Source organism: Mya arenaria, chromosome 11 (assembly GCF_026914265.1).
Source record: "Mya arenaria isolate MELC-2E11 chromosome 11, ASM2691426v1".
Taxonomy (NCBI): Eukaryota; Metazoa; Mollusca; class Bivalvia; order Myida; family Myidae; genus Mya; species Mya arenaria.
Window position 1 is genome coordinate 46,464,389 of NC_069132.1, and position 20,975 is coordinate 46,485,363.

At 34.1% G+C, this 20,975-nt stretch overlaps 1 protein-coding gene across 4 annotated transcripts in view; it reads left to right on the forward strand.

The window, feature by feature from the left end:
- LOC128208037 (uncharacterized) overlaps positions 1 to 20,975 on the forward strand; it is an 80,477-nt gene that overhangs the window by 2,315 nt on the left and 57,187 nt on the right. For 2 of the 4 annotated variants that reach the window (XM_052911331.1, XM_052911332.1), the window contains exons 2-5: positions 13,828 to 14,348; positions 14,687 to 14,810; positions 17,258 to 17,455; positions 18,380 to 18,547. In XM_052911331.1, the coding sequence (XP_052767291.1) occupies positions 14,242 to 14,348; positions 14,687 to 14,810; positions 17,258 to 17,455; positions 18,380 to 18,547 (597 nt within the window). In that variant the 5' untranslated portion in view covers positions 13,828 to 14,241. Of the gene's footprint in view, positions 1 to 7,712; positions 7,824 to 8,399; positions 8,421 to 13,827; positions 14,349 to 14,686; positions 14,811 to 17,257; positions 17,456 to 18,379; positions 18,548 to 20,975 lie in introns of those variants that run through there. The other 2 variants (XM_052911333.1, XM_052911334.1) reach the window with 2 other exon arrangements.

Consider the following 20,975-nt stretch of genomic DNA (forward strand, 5'->3'; position numbering starts at 1 on the left):
AACAAAGTTTTGTGATCGGATTTAATATTCTTAATAAAGCAACAGATGGTATTTTGACTTCAGGCATTTCAGTGCATCTTCTTAGTGTTATATTGGTGATTTTCTCTCGACACTAATTACGAAATATTGCTGCTTTTATCGACATTCTAGGAACAACATGCAACAAAATTTGATGATATTCAAGGAATTTCAATCAATTTGACCGATAGTAGAACTTTTACTGCATATTTCCTAGAGTCTCTGGCCCTATAAGGACAATAATTGTACTTTTTATGATAAAAACCACTTGCTTGAGAATGATATTGAGAATGATATTGATTGTGTCTCATTGAAATAAGTTGATAGATGTTTGTATCATAAATGGAATTCTGTACGGTTATTGGTGTATGTGACAAGAAATAATGGCTCTAGTGGAAATAATGGCTCTAGTGCAATTAGCAATTTTCAGATTGTTCCAGTACTTGAGGCCGAGCTGGGTGTGATTGACCAGTCATATAAGGGCAAAGAAATAATTTTCCCTCTTGAGAATAGGGAGAGCATAAGAATCAATTTCAGAACTGCATCCACTGGCAAACATCCACAGTGGCACTGTATGCCCTGCAATTACTTTTCTAAAACTCTACTACATGCATTATAGCATATAGTTTTCCCTAGGGACAGACCCCTTAAAAAGAGCCCTTCAACATATAAGCTTTGGTTTATTACTCTATAGCTATACCACTGGCATCTCTTGCCCTGTTCCAATGTTTAGATCTATATGATAAGTAAATTTTCAAATTAATCAGTGAATTTTATGCTCCAAGAAAATATGTTATTATTCTCAAATGAGATCTCAAGATTTGTTGTTTTAGTTATTTGATACATTTGTTATTGACATAACAAAACTTCTTCTTTTTTTAGATATATAAGGGATTGAAACATTATACCCTGTAGAGTATTTATATATAATTAATTTAAAATAAAATAGTAACATTAAGCCTCAATTGATGTATAATTTGTTTGGCGCTTCATGACTCACTGACTAACAAAAATAATGTGACTTTAAAGGTTTTTAGCCTCTATGGTAGTCATACATTTTCTTTCCATTTTGAGAGTGTTAAACAGTCTGAAAGGAGTTAGTACACTTGTTGGCATAAAAAGGATTGAATAGTCCTAAATAATCATATTGACATTTACCTTAAGTACATTCTTACCATGTTAAATGAGACTATACATGACTGATAACACATTGACAGTTATACAAATATGATCTACATTTAATGATTGTTGAGGTATGAATTATGTCATACAATTTGTAAATTGCCCAATACAATGTCATAAAAACATTGTTTGTATAGCCCAATGATTGTATACATAATTATACATTTTGTAAAAATATTTTGTCTGTATTATCTCCTCTGTCTGATAATAATATGTAACTGAGCATCTGGAAACTGTGAATGATATATCTTTTACATAAGTTATGTCTATTTTGACACAGTATTTAGCTGTTGTAGCTCTGATTAAATTGCTACATGTAAGTGTCATGATGATGTTGCACATTTGGATCATAAAGTCAGAATTTGCATGATTAAAATCAACCACTGATGTTCTGTTGACTTTATCTCAGTATTTGTTTTTAGCTTGACTATTCGAAGAATAAGGAGAGCTATACTACTCACCCAAGCATCAGCGTCGGCATCACCCCTTGGTGAAGGTTTTGCGTGCAAGCACACATAGGTTAATATCTCAGCAACTACTTTAAGTATTGCATTGAGACTTTATACAATGGTACTCAACCGTCCAACCTACTTAATTAACCAGGTTAGAAAACTCTACTTTGCATTTAATGCAAATAATAGGCCTTTATTATGTGACTTAGAAATTCTGGTTAAGGTTTTGTGTGCAAGCACACATAGGTTTATATCTCTGCAACTACTTGTGGTATTGCATTGAGACTTGAAACAATGGTACTCAATCATCCAACCTACTTAATTAACCAAGTTTGATAACTCTACTTTGCATTTAATGCAAATAATAGGCCTTTATTATTCGACTTAGAAATTCTGGTTAAGGTCCCAGCACACATAGGTTAATATCTCGGCAACTACTTGAGGTATTACATTGAGACTTGATACAATGGTACTCAACCATCCAACCTACTTAATTAACCAAGTTAGGTAACTCTACTTTGCATTTAATGCAAAAAATAGGCCTTTATTATTTGACTTAAAAATTCTGGTTAAGGTTTTGCGTGCAAGCACACATAGGTTAATATCTCAGCAACTGCTTGAGGTATTGCATTGAGACTTGATACAATGTTACTCAACCATCCAACCTACTTAATTTACCAAGTTAGATAACTCTAGTTTGCATTTAATGCAAATAATTGCCCTTTATTATTTGACTCAGAAATTCTGGTTAAGGTTTTGCATGTAAGCACACATAGGTTAATATCTCAGCAACTACTGGATGAATTGCATTGAGACTTTATAAAATGGTACTCAACCATCCAATCTACTTAAATAACCAAGTAAGATAACTCTAGTTTGCATTAAATTCAAATAATGGCCCCTTTTTTATTCAACATAGAAATTCTGGTTAAGGTTTTGCATGTAACCACTTTTAAATCAATGCTTTAGCAAATACATTATGTATTGCATTGAAACTTTACACACAGGCTCCCAACCATTTAACCTTCTTATTTAATCAAGTAAGATAACTCTATCTTTCATATTATATAATTTTTGCCCCTTTATTATGCGACTTAGAAATTCTGGTTAAGGTCTTGCATGTTAGCACACATAGGATAATATCTCAGCAACTACTTAATGTATTGCATTGAGACTTAATACAATGGTATTCAACCACCCAACCTAATTGAATAATCAAGTTAGATAACTGTGTTTTGCAAATAATGGCCCTTTATTATTACACTTAAAAATTCTGGTTAAAATTTTGCATGTAACCACATTTATGTTTATATCTCCGCACATCATGTATTGCATTGAAATCTAATCTAACAGTGATCCATGCATGTTTCGCCAAAACTTTTCAATCCTTACACTGAAAAGCGGCGGAATAGTCGAGCGCGCTGTCTCTGTGACAGCTCTTGTTTGATATGTTTGAAGACTCCTAATTATTTCATCTATTTTATTACCGGTACATTGAACTACTAAAAGTACAATTTGAAAGTACATATACCTTACAAGATTTCAATATTCATCTTGATGAACACAATTTTTTACAATGCAGTGATGCGTTGTTGATTTTTGTTATACATGTCATGATATTGAATTTATTAATTAATAATTGGTAAAGAGCATGTCAGAATGTAATCTATCATAGAGCCTGAACTCATAAAATGGAGACTGCAGATTGTCTGCTTGTTGATTAGAGCTGGATTGATTGTTGACTCCCTGCAATGGTGATGCAGAGACAATCTATGATTAAATGAACTGCGAAGCCGCATGATTGTGATTTTATGATTTGAGAAAAGGGTCGTGCAAAGGTCACTTGACCAATTTGGTACCTTTTTTATGCCTTTTAACATGGGCCAAAACATTAGTTTGCCTCAAAATTACAAGTAGTGAAATGCTTTCTTGGCCCTTTGATTATAAATGTTCTTTGTCATGATGGTTGACATGGTGAAAAGTCATAGTGGGAAAGATGTAACGGGCTTTCCACAAAATATCTGCATATTTTTTATGGCTTTTCAACTGATTTATTAATGTACTACATGTTGTTGAATTAATTTGAAGCTAGAACTTATTGTAAAGAGTTATAGTTCCTGATATTGAAATTGTAATGAAATTTGAAAGTTAAAATAATTAAAACTGTCATTTTGATAATAGATTTACACATTGTAGTGTAACCAGTGACAGTACATTTACCTAGATTTCTTATTTAATGTAAGGGTGGATAAATAAACAAGGCGGTTAATGTCAGGGTGTCAGTGGATTTTAACATTGTGATTAGGCCAAATAAAAAAATAGGTGCGTTTCAGGTAACGCTGCCAAAAAAAATAGGGTAGGTAGGTCGGAATATTTTTTATTATATATTTTTTTTATATATATATTGATTTCAGTAACTGTTGACTCAGTAACAAAAATAAAAGTCATCAATTTTCAGGTTTATCAGTAGTTTTTAAACATGTTCCATGCTTCAATGAAAACATTCTTTATTTGTCTGGTTAAATACTTTGACAATGATGGTTGGATTTCAACTAAGTTATGGTACACCACTCTGCTATTATTTAAGACTTTCCAGGAATGGTTTTACTTTTCTTTATGCACCCTTTTGCTTTCAATCACCCTCTATAGAATGCTGTCCTCCCTGTAACATAATTACATGAAGAGTGGGACAGCAAATTTACCATATAAGCCATCAGCCAAGGAAACCTCAATGCTGTCAAGAGGACTGGGGGTTCAGGTTTGAAGAACAAGGTAACATGCAGGTTTTATTGCCGAAATTGCACACTTAAGTCCGACATATCAATCCCAAAGTCAGTATGTGACACATTTGTATCTGACAAGAAAATATAGTTCAAGAATTGAAATATACCTGCCACACAAGCACAAACTACCCGTAATTCACCTTAGAGTTAGGACAATCTAAAAATTCGGACATCCATTATTATTTTCAAAAATAATTTATTTTAGGTACCTAATTTTCGGACACCCAAAGGACATCGATTGTAACTTTTACAGTTAGTCTCACAGACAAAAATTATTGATCTTTATCGTTACAATGCCTGGCTAGATTACCTAACCGTATACATCACTGTGACAAGTTAGTTAGTTCCTACCCATCCTAAACGATTTATTGCCTGTTGAAAAGGATGTGTGATATAGTTAATGGAGGATTAAAGAAACAACAAGGGCAATCAAGAGATTAAGAAAACACAGACACAAATGGTTTTCGTACCCAAATCACATTTTTATCAGGGAAAAAATAGGTTATGGTAGGCGCGAAAAAATATGGTTGGTCGGGTAACCTGAAACAGACCTATTTTTTATTTGGCCTTATGTTCACTGTCAGGGTAATGGCTTCTGATGAACAGCTAATTGATGCACAGATACTGGTGTCAGGTTGCTGGGTTGTAGATGATAGCTTTTGGATACCTTTGTTTTAAATTACTGTAAAAGGGTATAACTGTAGTATAATTGCATGTTTTACCTCAATAATGTATGTTTTAATGTTTTTCTTTATCATGGCATCAAGGAATCATTGACCTCGTGGATTTTGACAAAGTTCCTTGCTTTATTTTAAATATCGACTGTGGTTGTCCAATTTGAATGTCACTAATGCTTCTTCTGGTTGTTATTTTTTGTAATGCGGAAAAAGTATAAGAAACGCTTATTTTTATTTTTGGTAAATCGTCATTGAGTTTATTTCAACAAGGGAGCGCAACCCCTTACAAAATGGTGGTGCCTGAGGATGACGCTGTGAGCTTGGAGAAGGAGATTGTAAACAATTTTGCTCAAATTCTCACAAAATTTACAAATTGTGTTTAATTGTTTATATATTTCATAAAACCCTTTGCACTCATCTGTCACCCTGGGGCAGTGGCTCTGGCTTGATTCATTCTGTTTGTGAAAAAAGTTCTTACATCGTTTGTAATTTATTTTTTTGTGAACAGTTTTATGAATTAATAAAACAAATGAAATTTTCAATATGACAAGTTATTGATTACCTTTAAATATGCTTTTATATAGATTAGATAATATGCGATGAACACTAACTTGATGAAGTGTGCATCATTTTGATGTGCAATTATTATGTATGTATTTTGTTGTTATGTTTTTTCGTAAAGTTATTAAAGACAGTATAATTTTATGGAAATTTACTTTTAAACTGTTCCAGAAATCATGACTATAGTATTACACCTTGTGACTGCAGGTTTAACCATTTAAATTATCATGATGATACTATGTATAAAGATTATAAACTCAAATGATATTATGAACTTTCGATTATTGTCCTATAGTAAATCAAAATGCTTACTCCAAATTGTTTCAATTATCAAAAGCAAATTGATTCTGATTTCCCAACACCATAATTGACAAGCTATCAAGCTGGAAGAAATCAGTATTAAACGGTTAAGGACTCCAAAAACAATTTAATGCAGCAGTGGCTCTATGATTGGTACTGCATTTCCTAAAACACTTACCACGGTCATTTGACGTGACTTTTCACTTCATTTGAAATAAAACTACTTGCATCTCATATCTCAGAACTGTTTCCATTTATATCTGCAGACATAATGAGAAATGCCGTGGAATGCTTTTTTAATGAGAAAACCAGGATCATAAGCAGAGAAATAAGGAGAACATTGTTGTATACCCTTAAAAATTTGTTGGGAACTTTGTGTTCAATAGTATGCTAATATCATAATATTCTGGAAAGTATTTGGATAAGTTGCAATTTTAAAGGAGAATTGTGACCAATTCATTTTACCCCAACATGCTTCAATGGAGTAACATGTAGAAGGGCGAGTTGTAGAGGTACAGGTGTCTGCCTCCTAGAGGAAGTCCTGAGTTTGAGCACAAAGAGGGACACTTTCTTATTGCCTGTATAAATGAAATGGACTACAAGGAAACAGACTCAGTGTGGTTCATATCAGCTTCAAGTTATTTCAGTATAGAGATAAAATATATTGGCATTAATTGAATCATAGAAGTTGTGACTTGTGAAATTGATTATTTTGTGATGAGATTTAATGAACTAATGAACTTTATTATTACTATAACCAGGTCACTCTATCATTGACAGAAGTTTTGTTGTCTGAATAAACTAGTGATCTATTGTCAACATTTGATCTACTGACTATTTTCACACTAGATACTGGTTGGTGAAAATCATTTGGTAAGGTCATGGGCTTTGCTGGCTTATTTGAAAAAGGTGTTGAAATGCTCAGCTGGGTATTGATTCATCTAAGATTTGTGGTGATGTTGAAAGTAAATTTGTTTTATGTATTTTAAGTTAAACCAAACATGTATGCTACTAGGTGCGGTGGACAGATTGTTAAAGGAGATAGCCAAAATGGAATGTTTCAGTAGTGATATTGATAAAGATATCCCATGTTGGTTTCTGTATTCACTCTCTCACATTAAATCATTTATATACCTTAATATCGGTACATTTTTTAAAGATAGGAGATATCAATATAAATATATAAATGGTCATAATCATTAATGTACCAATTGCAAGACTTGCATGTTGAATTTAAATGACAGCGAATGATGCAAGTGATGTACATGTAGTATCCAACAGGACTGACTGGTCTGGTAAAACGATACCTTGGGTAATGTAACAACAAGAAGGAAATAAAAAACAACAACATAAAAACCTTTTGAAGCCAAAACTATGTTATATGATCACTAAATTATAATTGCTAAGAAAATGTTCCTTAAAATATCCTATTTTTTATACAAACCTGAATTATGATATTGTTTAGTTTTTGTTTTGTTTCCAGAGAAGTAAATTGCTCCATTCTTACAGGTAACCCATTTATTTCCTTGAGATGAATTTTGAGCCCATCATTGAATGAGAAAATAGCCTATCAGAAATAGGTATATAATTACTATCAGGCTTGGAGGTATGATTTTAATGCTGTAATGTTTCTGGTTCTCTGTGGTATGCCAGTGTGCGCATCTCCCTATCCATGTATCATGCTAGTGCAGAAAATATGGGATATTGCCAGAATATGTATACTCAGTGCAGTTGATAAAAGATAATGTTTTAACCAATAATCTGGTCTGAGCGGGAAATATGATATAATTTATGTTTTGTCTGATACATAGGAATGAAAAGAAACATTTGGATACAGTACACATAAATTGGTATGTAGCTTTTCTGTTTTTCAGTTTTGTCCTGGCTTTTTTGGGAAGTGTTAATTCAAAATTATTCAACATTTTCTTTATTGATAATCTCTTCATGGAACATTCTTTGTGCATATAAAGTTTTATGAATCTGAATTATTTTGAGCAGTATAGGCCAAACCTATTTCTCGGTACCTTCTTCATTATTGATAATCATATTATCGTCCTCAGTGCACTTTTACAATACTGTTCAATATTATGGAATTATTGATAAATGCAGACTCTGTAATTAATTAAAGACCCGTCCACAATAAGCATTTAGAGAGCATGTGCCCATTTCCGATTAATAGATTGGTGTTGGAGTGATAATATAGAGAATTGTGAAGAACTGGGTTAAAATTAAAAAAATCTGTCTCGGTGTAAAGTGAACAGAATGATAAAAACCTTCATTCAATAGCAAGCCTGTGTGTGTATTTGTGAGTGAGTCATCAAAAACGATAAAATTCCCACGAATACTGTGACATTTTCGGATACACTGCTCTATGGGCAATGTGTCTGGCATTGAAAGTATTGGCATAGAATGCAAGATTTCGGTTGGATGTGGTCATTTGTTGAAAGGTAACATAATCAGTTTTAATCTGTAAGGTGACCTGAGGTGAATGAAAATGTTTTAATTGAAGTGCTAATTGGATTTGTTACAAACATTTATGATCGAGGTTTGTTGAATGTATTGAAGTGAGATTTAAACATTCCGAAAGCTATTTGCAAGCTTTTATGAATTCCAATAGTTATTTTGACGAGATATTATTGTAGCCATTACAGACATGTACATAATGGTCAATAATTATTCTTGAGATTTTTGTATTTTTTTTTTACTTGCAATAATTCTACATGAACTGCATGAACTGTGAGGTCAACATTGGTTTATAATAAGGTCAGTCTGATTTTGGAGGGAAAATATCAAAATAATGATTTGATAGTATTTTGTTCACTCCTAAATCATACTGTTTATAATTCATCATAAGTTGATGACTGTTTTTATTTTATCTTCTTTTATGCATTTTAGCTCATTTGACTGAAATGATTTAAACCAAAAAAACAAGATAATTTATGTACAGATAAAATGTTTTTTACCTTTATAAATGTTATTTTTAATAAACAGCTACGTAGCCACTAGTTCCCCGGTAAAGTAAGCGCCAAAATATCGCTTATATTTTTTAATCTGTACCTACATCATATATGCCTTTTTGTTTTGTTTTGATCATTAAAGTTATGGATGAAATTCTGGTACATATAAGTAGATAATTTAATATTACTTTATGTTTTAATATTTGATAAAACACGGTCATATACACCAACAAACAAAATAGAGTGTACAAAAACATGAGACCTAACTCTGATTGGCTTGTTTGAATTACAAGGTTCAATATAAACTCTTTTTTTGCCTAGACAAGCATTTCAACTAGTTTTGTAGCATATATATTTTCAAAATCTTCTTATACAAGAGGTATTGGTAATATCAGGAAACATTCCAGAGTTTTACAAGTGGTTGTCTGAAGAGAAGCGGTATGAAGCTATGCACACATTTAACACAGATGCTTAACATTTGTACCAATGCCAGAATATTCACATGGAAAATCTATGTATTATATAATTATATAATATGTGTTTGTGTAATACATTATTAAACTAATAATTCCAAGTGAGTGATTGTGACTGTAGGAATGATTTGTGTTTGTAATATTAGCTCATAACTTAAAGTGACTTATACTTTATTGTTAAAACTCAGGTAAGTAGAACATTACCTATGATGTCACAGCCAATATATGATTTCAACTCTGTCACATACTGTACAGGCCTCCCAGCGTTCCTACTTTTCCTACTTTTTCCTACTTTTTTAACAGCTTCCTACTTTTTCCTACTTTTCCTACTTTTTCCTACTTTTTTTAACAGCTTCCTACTTTTTCCTACTTTTTTAACAGCTTCCTACTTTGTCCTACTTTTCCTACTTTTTCCTACTTTTTTTTAACAGCTTCCTACTTTTTTCTAAAAAAACTCTTCTACTATTCCTACTTTTTTGAAAATAAAGTCCGCAAAAATATTAAAGTTTGATCTTTGTGCTAGTTTTATTTGCAGAAAATGAACAAAAGATGTCAAACTGGCTGGTTTCTGTTGTTGAAAGGTGTGGCAACATGTACCACTTTGACGTGCATCATCTTTTCACCCACAAAGTTCAGGAACAGAAACCGACCAAGCATCATTCACTAAGATATTCAATGTGGCATATAGAATGGTATGATTTTGCATTAAAAACATCTCCTCTAGGTAAGTTAATAGTTATTAATAATTACATATTTAACCAAATATATTCCTACTTTTTCTACTTTTTTGTAAAAAATATTCCTACTTTTTCCTTCTTTTCTGTCAGAAAACCTCCTTCTTTTATCCTACTTTTTTGTTAGTAGCTGCTGGAAGGCCTGCATACACCAATTACCAAAACAGAGGGCACTTGGCTATATTTTGGTCTGTTTGAAGTGTCTATAAATAGATTTAACCATTTGAATGATGTTCAGAATTTATTGTTTATTTATCTACATCTTAGCCTTTTTAACACAAAAAATGATAATGACAAAATTAATTAAATGACCAACATTACAATGGCATATTTTGATGCAAGTAATCAAAGACACGGCTTTGAATATATATTTTCTATCATAATTCAAATGTTTAAACATCCTAATAAGTGATTGAAATAATGCATCAGTCAATTGTAACCACCACCTCCCAGGTTCGGGGAATAGCGGTGACTTTTGGTTCAGCCAAGCCCAGGTAAAATCCCTGCTCTGCAGGGATGAACTGCTGGTAAAATGCCTGCCAAATTCCCTAGCACTCCAGGGACCCTAGGTAAGGCCAAAGCTACTGGGTATACCCTCCAGGTTTAATAATCAATAAAACAGTTTCACGAATTTTTTGGCCTGTGTCTTATTACCTCTATTGTCTAAATATAACCAGTCATTTATGGTATCCAACCATCACCTGATTGGCAGAAAATGAGTAATTTAGCAGTAAATGTCTGCATGACAATTTTGGGAAATATGTGGAAAATATTCCTTTGCTGTGCTCGGATAGTTTCCCTTTATGTTCGCTTTTTCTTGTAAAAATCATCCTGATGGAAAAAAATGTGTTTGGTTCTGAATTTTCTAGAATTAATAAATTACAAAGCCTCATGGACTATACAAAATTGGAATATGAATAATTTGAAATTTGATACAATTTCTAGGCAAATGTATCCTTTAATTGAAGAGACACAGCATTATAAGTAGCAAAATCAATGACTATTTTGTTTGCTCAGTGCCTGATTCTAGTGATATGTCAACATCACAAACTATAAAAACAGGAGTACCCTCTCAGAAAAAAATATAGATTTATAATTACTTGAGATTAATTGGTTCAGGTTTGTGTATGAATGATAAAAAATGATGTAGCTGATTGGTTTTCATTTGCCAGTTTTATCATACATTAGTCATAGAAGTAGAAATAGTATGCTCTAACCATGTATAACTTGTTTACTTTGCAATGATTATCAGAGAGAAGTTACTAAAAAAGCACACTTGTTTAACAAGATGTTCAGTGTGTGTGGTCTTATGCTGAAGGGAAACAGAGAACCTGAAGATAACCAACTTGTCCGACTAGGTAAACACCCACTAAACCCCTAGGCTGAGAATCAAACTAGGGACCCCTGGGGGGGGGGGGGGGAATATGTGTGCAAGGTTATACACGTGTATCAGCAGCAGTAGTGTCAGCAGCAGTAGTATTATTCTGGCATCAACATTCTGCAGGTTTCAAGACAGAAACAATCGCGTGATGTTAATCAGATGTTATCGTTTGTAATATAGCAGAAATTAAGCAGGTTTTACATGTCAGATAATGGATTCAGGTTTTGTTTGACAAGATTTGCCTGCAGAAATACATTATTAATGACTGATTGCATTCCAATTTCGTGTGACACGACATGAAATCAATATATTTTATTAATAATAATTATATAATTTCAACATGACAGAATGTCATGGTAACTATAGCAATGTCATCTGTCAAATGTCTAGTTTATCTATTCTAGTTTGCACATATCATATAATATTGTGATATAAAATGATGTCCTTGTATATGTACGTGCTCTGAAAGATGTAAAGAAGGGTTCTTTCATGGGTATTTTTCGATGATTCCAGGAATTGCACAGGTTTTTTTTTCAAAAATGCAGCAAATTTCTCAATAAACATTGTGTACATTTAAACAGTACACTGGCTGCCATCATGAATTTCTTATTAGCTTACACAACACTCAAATGATGTTAATAAAAACAACAAGAGGTTTTGATTTGTTTAAAAAGTTAATAATTCATTTCAATTCACAGGATGGTAATGAAATGTTGAAATGATGAGAAATGGACTTTTAGAAGAATCATGGAATAATTCTAGATTAAAAAAAAAAAATTTAAAGGAAGAGGTGAGTGCACATCACATCTGGTAGAACAAGAGTTCTTAAAAAATAGAAAAGCTCGGGGTGTTGTCCGAAGTCTTGTAAACAGATACAATTTGCAGCTGTTACTGCAGACGATGGTGTTGTCTGATCAATTCCTCATTATGTGTTGTCACTAATAATTAATTTGTACTCATGGTTTGCTCTTCATGTTCATGAATAGTAGGATTGTTTTGGAATATGAATGATACAGTGAATATCAGATCAGAATGATCAGGTAAAGGGTTATGTAGCATCGTGTTATAGTCAGAATTTACTGGCATAGATCTCACAGAGGGAGTGATAAAGGGCAGGCCGCGCCACCTTATTGCTGGACGCGCCACCTTATTGCTGGATGTGAACATATCAAACTTTGTCCTATTATAGAGTTGAAGAAAACAACAAGATTGATCTAGCTTGTAATAGTATTGCAACAGCTATTTTGAGTACTCGAAAGACACTCATGTATGTACAATATATGTGAGCCAAGTATTGCCTTTCGAATATCTTCTCCTCTTGAAAATATATATCCTTAAACTAGATGAAGACAATCATGTTTTTCTTAAAAAGTTTATTTTTCTGTGAGGAATCCTGAGGACATAAAACAATGGATAGTGGAGTAAGTTCATACATTATTTAGGTTAATCATATACTGAAGACAACTATAGGCCTATATCAACACCATCTAACAAGAATCACAAATCTTAGTTTACCCTGGGGTGCCATTTGCTCTTTGTTAGATTACCTCTTGTTTTGGGGGTAAAGTGTATGATCTTGACTTCCTCAATTGCCTAATTACATGCAATTTTAAACCAATGTGTACATGTTGGGGAAGTTGCTGGTTTCACAAGATATGATATATTATGTTTCATGCTGTTTCATGTTGAAATGGGGGAATTCTAGTCCTCTGAATCATGCCAACTTGTTCCTACTGAAAGTGGAGAAATGTTTAAGATTGCCTTCAATGGGGATCCTATTTCCTTATGAACACTAATGGTATACTAGCACACAAGGTCCTCATAACAACATCTCATTTATGGAATCTTGTTCTCACAATAATTAACATGCGTTTGAGTTGAGTTGAGTTGGGTTGATGAGAAGTTGAACTACATTTTTCAGAAAATGTTAATGCGTTTCATGAAAATATTTATTGCATAAAACATTGCCCTTGATAAAATGTTTGATAAGATACAAATTGATAAAATACAGAATTATTTAAATAACAGCTAGATGTATTTTAAGTTATCTATGATGTTTATTTTAACTAGAAGTTATTCTATTTAAGCAAATGTTATATCTGAGATAGTCTACATAATTGTCATTGCAATCAGACTTTTCGAAGCCTTACATTTGGTATTTGGCATACAATTTGGAACAAGCCTTAAGATTTTGAACAAGCCCTAAAAACATTTTACCAGTACAGGGCTTGCGGGCTTGTGCTTATTTCAACCACTGTATACAATGTGTGGTAGAAACTATGCAATGAGATTTTTTTCTATATTTTCAGGGGAGTCTTTCAAGCCAGCCAGCGACAGGGAAAATAAGGCACAGAAAAATGACGGTGCCTGTTTCTAATCACTAGGCAGGCCAGTTGATTAAGAATAGAAAATCGGTTGACGCCAGAAATTGGTGTCCCGATTCAGTGTCGTGAAGTAATGCATCAAAGTGGGATCTATACCAACATGGATCCAAGAAAAGTGAGCCAGCCAGGGGCGATGCTCCTGTGTTGTATGTAATTATATCAAAAGGGAAATAACTCTCATCCGCGCTCCTTGTCGTGTTTGCGATAAGGAGCACTGTGGACCTTAGGGAGTTTTAACTAAATTATATAAAAAGAGCATTCTGTTCCCCATACCGATTTTGGATTAACTGAGTTTAGATTAATTTTATCAAGTGTGTATACAGGAATATTTTCGTAACCATGGATAAAATCATGAATCGTAAATCGTGGTCGCCGATTAAGGAGAACCTGCTCGCTCAGCGTCTTGCCGGGCTTGAGCGGTCTCCATCAGGCGAAGATTACCAAAGGTAAGAGGGAATAACTCCTTGTGTAGTTTCATAATGTGATCATTAAATGGTGCTTCAACAACTCATCAACATTTATTTTTTTCATTTTAATAATATGGATCTTTAAAATAATTACAGAGTTGTTCTATTTCGATGATGAAGTTTAACTGAGGTTTTCTTGATTTGATTTTATGTTACAGAAATTGATGTAATTTGAGATAGTTTGATAGATGTTCCTGGTTTTATAACTGTAAAATCAAAATAAGTACTTTAATCTGAAGTTATTATACAGAAAATGTTGATTATGCAATTGTTACACATAGCAATGCAATTGTAAATAAACATGTGTTGTATGTCAGATATGGAAGTCAGAGCTCAATCAACCAGGAGGAAAACTTTGTGGAAACACCATCAGAAGCAAAACGCCGACGCCTCATGCCAGATGATATCCCCAGCTCCCTGTGCAGCCAAGTAAGCAGCCAGGTAATAACATTTTGAGTTTTTACTCAAATTGATGTTTAAATATTAAATAGAGAAAAAAGTTTGTGGTTCTTATAAGCCCCCCCCCAAAAAAAAATACCTGTGTCTGATAACATGGCGGAAAAAAATAGGGTCGGTAGGTTGGGATTTTTTTAATTTTTTTTTTTACACTTTCCATATCATGCAATTTTCTGTTGCATCAGATCAAGTATGTTATATCTATGCGTTTCATTATTTACAAAAAGTCTGATAAACAGCATTGTTTACTGTTTGAAATCATTTCCTCACCTTCGACTACCGTATTTTCCGGCCAATTTTGCCCATGAAATCTGGTGATTTTTGTATACAATACTCGTTTATAAGTCATGATCAGTTTTTAGGAAAATCTAGCACTTCAATTTCAACAAATCTGTGATAATCTTCTAGCCAGTCAATTATCAACCAAATTTTTAATTTGCTTGAGGAAAATCGCCGATTTTCTTGTCAACTGTGAGCTCCTTTAACCAGGCCTTCAAGTGGAGGTAGGTTAATAAAAGAACAAGTAAACGCGGATATGGATTTATTTCACGTATCTTATGTTCGTACATTACTACAATCAAAGTTTCATTCATATTTATAGTGAATTCAAACATTTCGGTCATTGTTTTAAGATTCCCAGACGACAATTATTGATTATTATTTTTTTGATCGTATGGTATTTTCGTACCAGCCTAAGCGAAATCCAGGCAATCAAATGGGATCATACAGTATCTGACTGACCGAATTAGATACAAACCATAGCCACGCGCCTTTGATCTTATCACCGCTCGTGTTCTGACGTCACAAATTGTACCGTTTGATCTGCAGCCGACACATTCCAATAAATGTAAAAGTGTTAATAACTTTCGCAGGTTTTTGTTTGGATTTCAGATGATGGGACTTAAATAAGGCAAAATAAATAACCATTTGATAATTGCGGATAAATTAATATAAGATTAATGAAATGTGTATTGGAACCTGGCAGATAGCCTGCATCAATTCGCAAAGCCTAATCGTAAGAAGCCTGCATGATATACGCAAAGCCTAATTGTAAAAAAAAAGTAAGTTTTATTTTGGACATGGATATAGATATTAAAATAACACCGCAAACTATAATTCAAAATATTTTCATTATAAAGACAGCAAAATATGTCTCCGGGGATCAACCACGTGTTTGGACCGTAAACATGCGTTTGCCAATTTTAAGATATCGGATAGGGTTCGCCCCCCTCCGCCATTTTGTGTTCCCATCTCGGTAATTCATAATCAGGAATGAAAGTATATTCCCCGGGGACATTGAAAGACAAACAACGAAAATAATAACGATATATTTAAAGAAATCTATTTTTTTTAGAATATAATTTATACTATACTTTTTTTTTACTTTTATGTCTAAAAAAAGATAAGGGTCGGCGAGGGAAAAGAAAGGGGCGGTCGGGTTACCGGAAACACAGGTTGTTTTTTTTTTGGCCTAAGACACTCAGATATCTCCGATATACATACATCATATGTTAAAACATTTAGAACACAGGTAGATGTGTAAAATGAATGTCGCAATGCCTGCTAAATCACAGCGGAGTATGCCGCCTAGTATGCCGACATTTAAATGCTCTAAAGATACAATTTTATAAATAGAAATTGATGTGAAAATGTTGGTTCCATGTATGCGCGTGCATGGGTCAGTGCGTGCCTAAGTGCGTCTGTCCAGACTGAATCTTGTCTGGGCTCTATCTTAACCATTTATTATAGGATTTTCAAAACACTTCACATGAAGGCTCACTATGATGAGGCAGCATAACTGGAACAAGACCCGGGTCTATCAAAGATCAAGGTCATACTAATAGGTTAAATGTCAAAATGCGTATAACTTATACGACTGGTCTGGACTGTGATTTGTCTGGGATCTTTACAATGCAGTATAGGATTTTCAAAAAACTTGCCATGAAGGTTCACCATGATGAGGTGGTGTGTCTCAGACAAGACTTAGGTCTGTACCTCAAAGGTCAAGGTCGACAAGACTTAGGTCTGTACCTCAAAGGTCAAGGTCTCAGTCAGAGGTTAACTGTCAACATAAGTACTATTGATAGGACATGTCTGGATTAAACCTGAATTGGGCTGTATCATGACCATGATTTATAGGATTTTCAAAAAACTTGCCATGAAGGTTTACCATGATGAGGTGGCGTGTCACGCACAAGATCCAGGTCTGTACTTAATAGGTCATGGTCATACTTATAGGTTCAATGTCACAATGAGTTCTTTTGAAAGGACTGGTCTGGACTGAACCTTGTTTGGGCTGTTTCTTTACCATGTATTATAGGATTTTCAAAAAAACTTGCCATAATGAGGTGGCGTGTTGCGTGTCCTTCTAGACTGAACCTAGTTGTTATAAATAGAAATTGATAAATTCAATCATTGGTTCCCCTTTCTAGGTGAGCAGCCGATCACACTCCCCGACCATGTCTGAATGCCTGCTAGACGACAGCCTGATGAGCACGCCGAGTATGTCACCTTCAAACACACTTCTGAAGGAGCATTTCCGGCGCAAGTATCGCAAGGATGAGCTCTGGGCCGCCATAGAGACTAACTACAAATATTTGATGGACAAAGGAATCATTGAGGCTTGTCAGGTTAGAAGCATGATCTGCAATTTTTAAGAAAAAAATTAAAATGTTTGAAACATGTGTAGCTGCAATAAGCTTAAGCCATTTTAGTTGTGTTATCATTTTTATGCCTGTATTGTTCATTTTGAGATGCCACATGACAGGCGGTGGTTGGGGATCAAACCTGGTGAAATATGCATTTTTCATTTAAAAATCATGCTAGACTTGCTTTTTAGTATGTGCCAAAAAATTTAAGTCACGGGGCATAATTAATAACCAACTCAGAATTAACTTAATTTAAGAGTAAAATGATTAGACTGTAAACATTATTAGCCAATAGTCTGGAGCAATGTCTGATAGTAAGGATAAGGCGTTAAAAAAATGTTTGTTTCCCGTTTCAGAACCTACACTATTTTTTTAAATAAATAAACCTTTTTTTATTCTCGAGCGATTTTTTATCGTTGGTATTTTTTGTAACCGTTAAAAATGAAGGTTTTTGGCTTTTAGCAATACTAGTGATGCTAATAATGATTTTATAGATGTTCTAAAGCATATTATGTATAGTTTATGGTAACAGAAAAATCTCAAGAAACAATTTGCATAATAAAAAAATAATTTTGGGCATGAAAATGGAAACAAACATATTATTTTTCTAAGCCTAAGGATAATATTTATATAAAATTCTGGTACGAGCTTAAGATTTGTTTTAGGATTAGCTTCTATTGCCCATTTTGCAGGTCTGTATACAAACTTATTTGTCTCTGGGATGAAATGAAAAGTTATTAAAACTGTCAAAAACAACAACTGCTGGTTATTGAAATTTCAAACTGACAACTTAATAGGTTGCAAACACTTATTTCATATATAGAAACCAAATTAATTCATGATTTGATTCACTTCCATACCTTACACTATGACATTTAAGTTATTCCAAGCATATATTTTCACTAGATGTCACAGGAGGGCGAGATGGAGGAGGCTACAAGGACATCCCATGTTTCGTTCCAAGAGTTTCTCACCCAATACAAGGAGATTTCTGATTGGCTGAAAACAATTGAGGCGGCCATATCACAGAAGGCCTCGTCAACGCTGGCTCTGTCCGAGAAGTACCTGAATAGGGTGAGGAAAAGATTATAAATGATTTAACATGATTTATTAATAAAATGTAATTATCTCCCAGAAATAGAGAAATGTGAAAGACTGTGTATGCAGTAGCCCAACCAACCAACCCACTGAAAAATGTCTGGACAAGGGACTATTCAAACCAGATGTTTTAAACAATGTCCTTACCATTTAGATATTGAGTACAGTTAGATAGATATTACAGTTATGATTGGTAATTTAATTGTTTCCATGTCTTATAACTGAAACATTGTTAATGATATTGTAACTCACAAAAAAGAGAGAAAATTACCAAAAGACTTGAAGTTCAATAATTCAAAATGGTTTCTTATACAGAATTACAATATATTATAAGTATTTTTGTTCAATCTGATTTCAGTGCTTGACATGACAGTTGATATATTGATATATACCATACCACATACAGTCTAGAACATGATTAAGTGTTTTATTCTTTTATCCCTTTATTTGTAAGGCCTAAAAAAAATTTGTTTGGTTAGGGTTACATCCTTTTCAAAAATAGGTAGGGTAGGTAGGTTTTTTATGCCCCGAAGGTGGGCATATTAAAATCGCACCGTCCGTCCGTCCGTCCGTCCGGCTCTGTAACTTTCCCTTGTATGGACAGATTTTAAAATAACTCGCTACATGTGTTCCACATACCAAGACGACGTGTGGCGTGCAAGACTCGTGTCCCTACCTCAAAGGTCAAGGTCACACTTAGTGTTTATTCACAATGGAGTGTTGCATATAAGGACATAGAGTATAGGTTGTCGTGTCCGGGCTGTAACTTTCCCTTGTATGGACAGATTTTAAAATAACTTGCCAAATGTGTTCCACATACCAAGACGACGTGTCGCATGCAAAACCCGTGTCCCTACCTCAAAGGTCAAGGTCACACTTAGTGTTTATTCACAATGGAGTGTTGCATATAAGGACATAGAGTATAGGTTGTCGTGTCAGGGCTGTAACTTTCCCTTGTATGGACAGATTTTAAAATAACTTGCCACATGTGTTCCACATACCAAGAGGACGTGTCGTGTGCAAGACCCGTGTCCCTACCTCAAAGGTCAAGATCACACTTAGTGTTTATTCACAATGGAGTGCTGCATATAAGGACATAGAGTATAGGTTGTCGTGTCCGGGCTGTAACTTTCCCTTGTATGGACAGATTTTAAAATAACTTGCCACATGTGTTCCACATACCAAGACGACGTTTCGCGTGCAAGACCCGTGTCCCTACCTCAAAGGTCAAGGTCACACTTAGTGTTTATTCACAATGGAGTGCTGCATATAAGGACATAGAGTATAGGTCGTTGTGTCCGGGCTGTAACTTTCTCTTGTATGGACAGATTTTAAAATAACTTGCCGCATGTGTTCCACATACCAAGACGACGTGTCGCATGCAAGACCCGTGTCCCTGCCTCAAAGGTCAAGGTCACACATAGTGTTTATTCACAATGGAGTGCTGCATATAAGGACATAGAGTATAGGTTGTCGTGTCTGGGTTGTAACTTTCCCTTGTATGGACAGATTTTAAAATAACTTGTCACATGTGTTCCACATACCAAGACGACGTGTCGCGTGCAAGACCCGTGTCCCTACCTCAAAGGTCAAGGTCACACTTAGTGTTTATTCACAATGGAGTGTTGCATATAAGGACATAGAGTATAGGTTGTCGTGTCAGGGCTGTTACTTTCCCTTGTATGGACAGATTTTAAAATCACTTGCTACATGTGTTCCACATACGAAGACGACGTGTCGTGTGCAAGACCCATGTCCCTACCTCTAAGGTGAAAGATACACTAAGTGTTTATTCAAAAGGGAATTCTGAATATAAGGACATAACAGTGTAGGTTGTCAAGTATGGGTGGTATTTTTTTATGTTCAGAGGCAATTTAAAATAACTTGCCATATGTATTTGACACGTAAAGGCAAGATCAACTTTTCATGTACTGACCTTGTTCGTAGGTCAATGTCACATTCGGGGGCATTCGTCACATACTGTGACAGCTCTTGTTATTTTTTTTATTTTATTTTTTTATTAGGCTTTATATAACGTCATTTTCATCATTGGAGAATGGTGTTAAAGTCATCTCCTGTATACGCATTTAAGGTTTTAAACTCCATATTTAAAAACCTTTTTTAAGTTTTTCATTTTTTTTTTCAAACTGACTATAAAAACCGTAGGGTCGGCCCCTATTGCGTAGGTAGGGTCGGGTAACCTGAACCAAATGTAATTTTTTTTAGGCCTAAGAAACTGAGCTGAGGAAAAATGATCATATTTAAAATTGGGATTTAAAATTCCACTGAAACAATAAATGCTGATGTGTTAAAAGCACTAGCAGCATCACTTGTTTTCATTATATTTTTTATCATCTCTGTTGTCAATATCTATGTTATTGTTATTCTTTCTTAATTTTTAGGC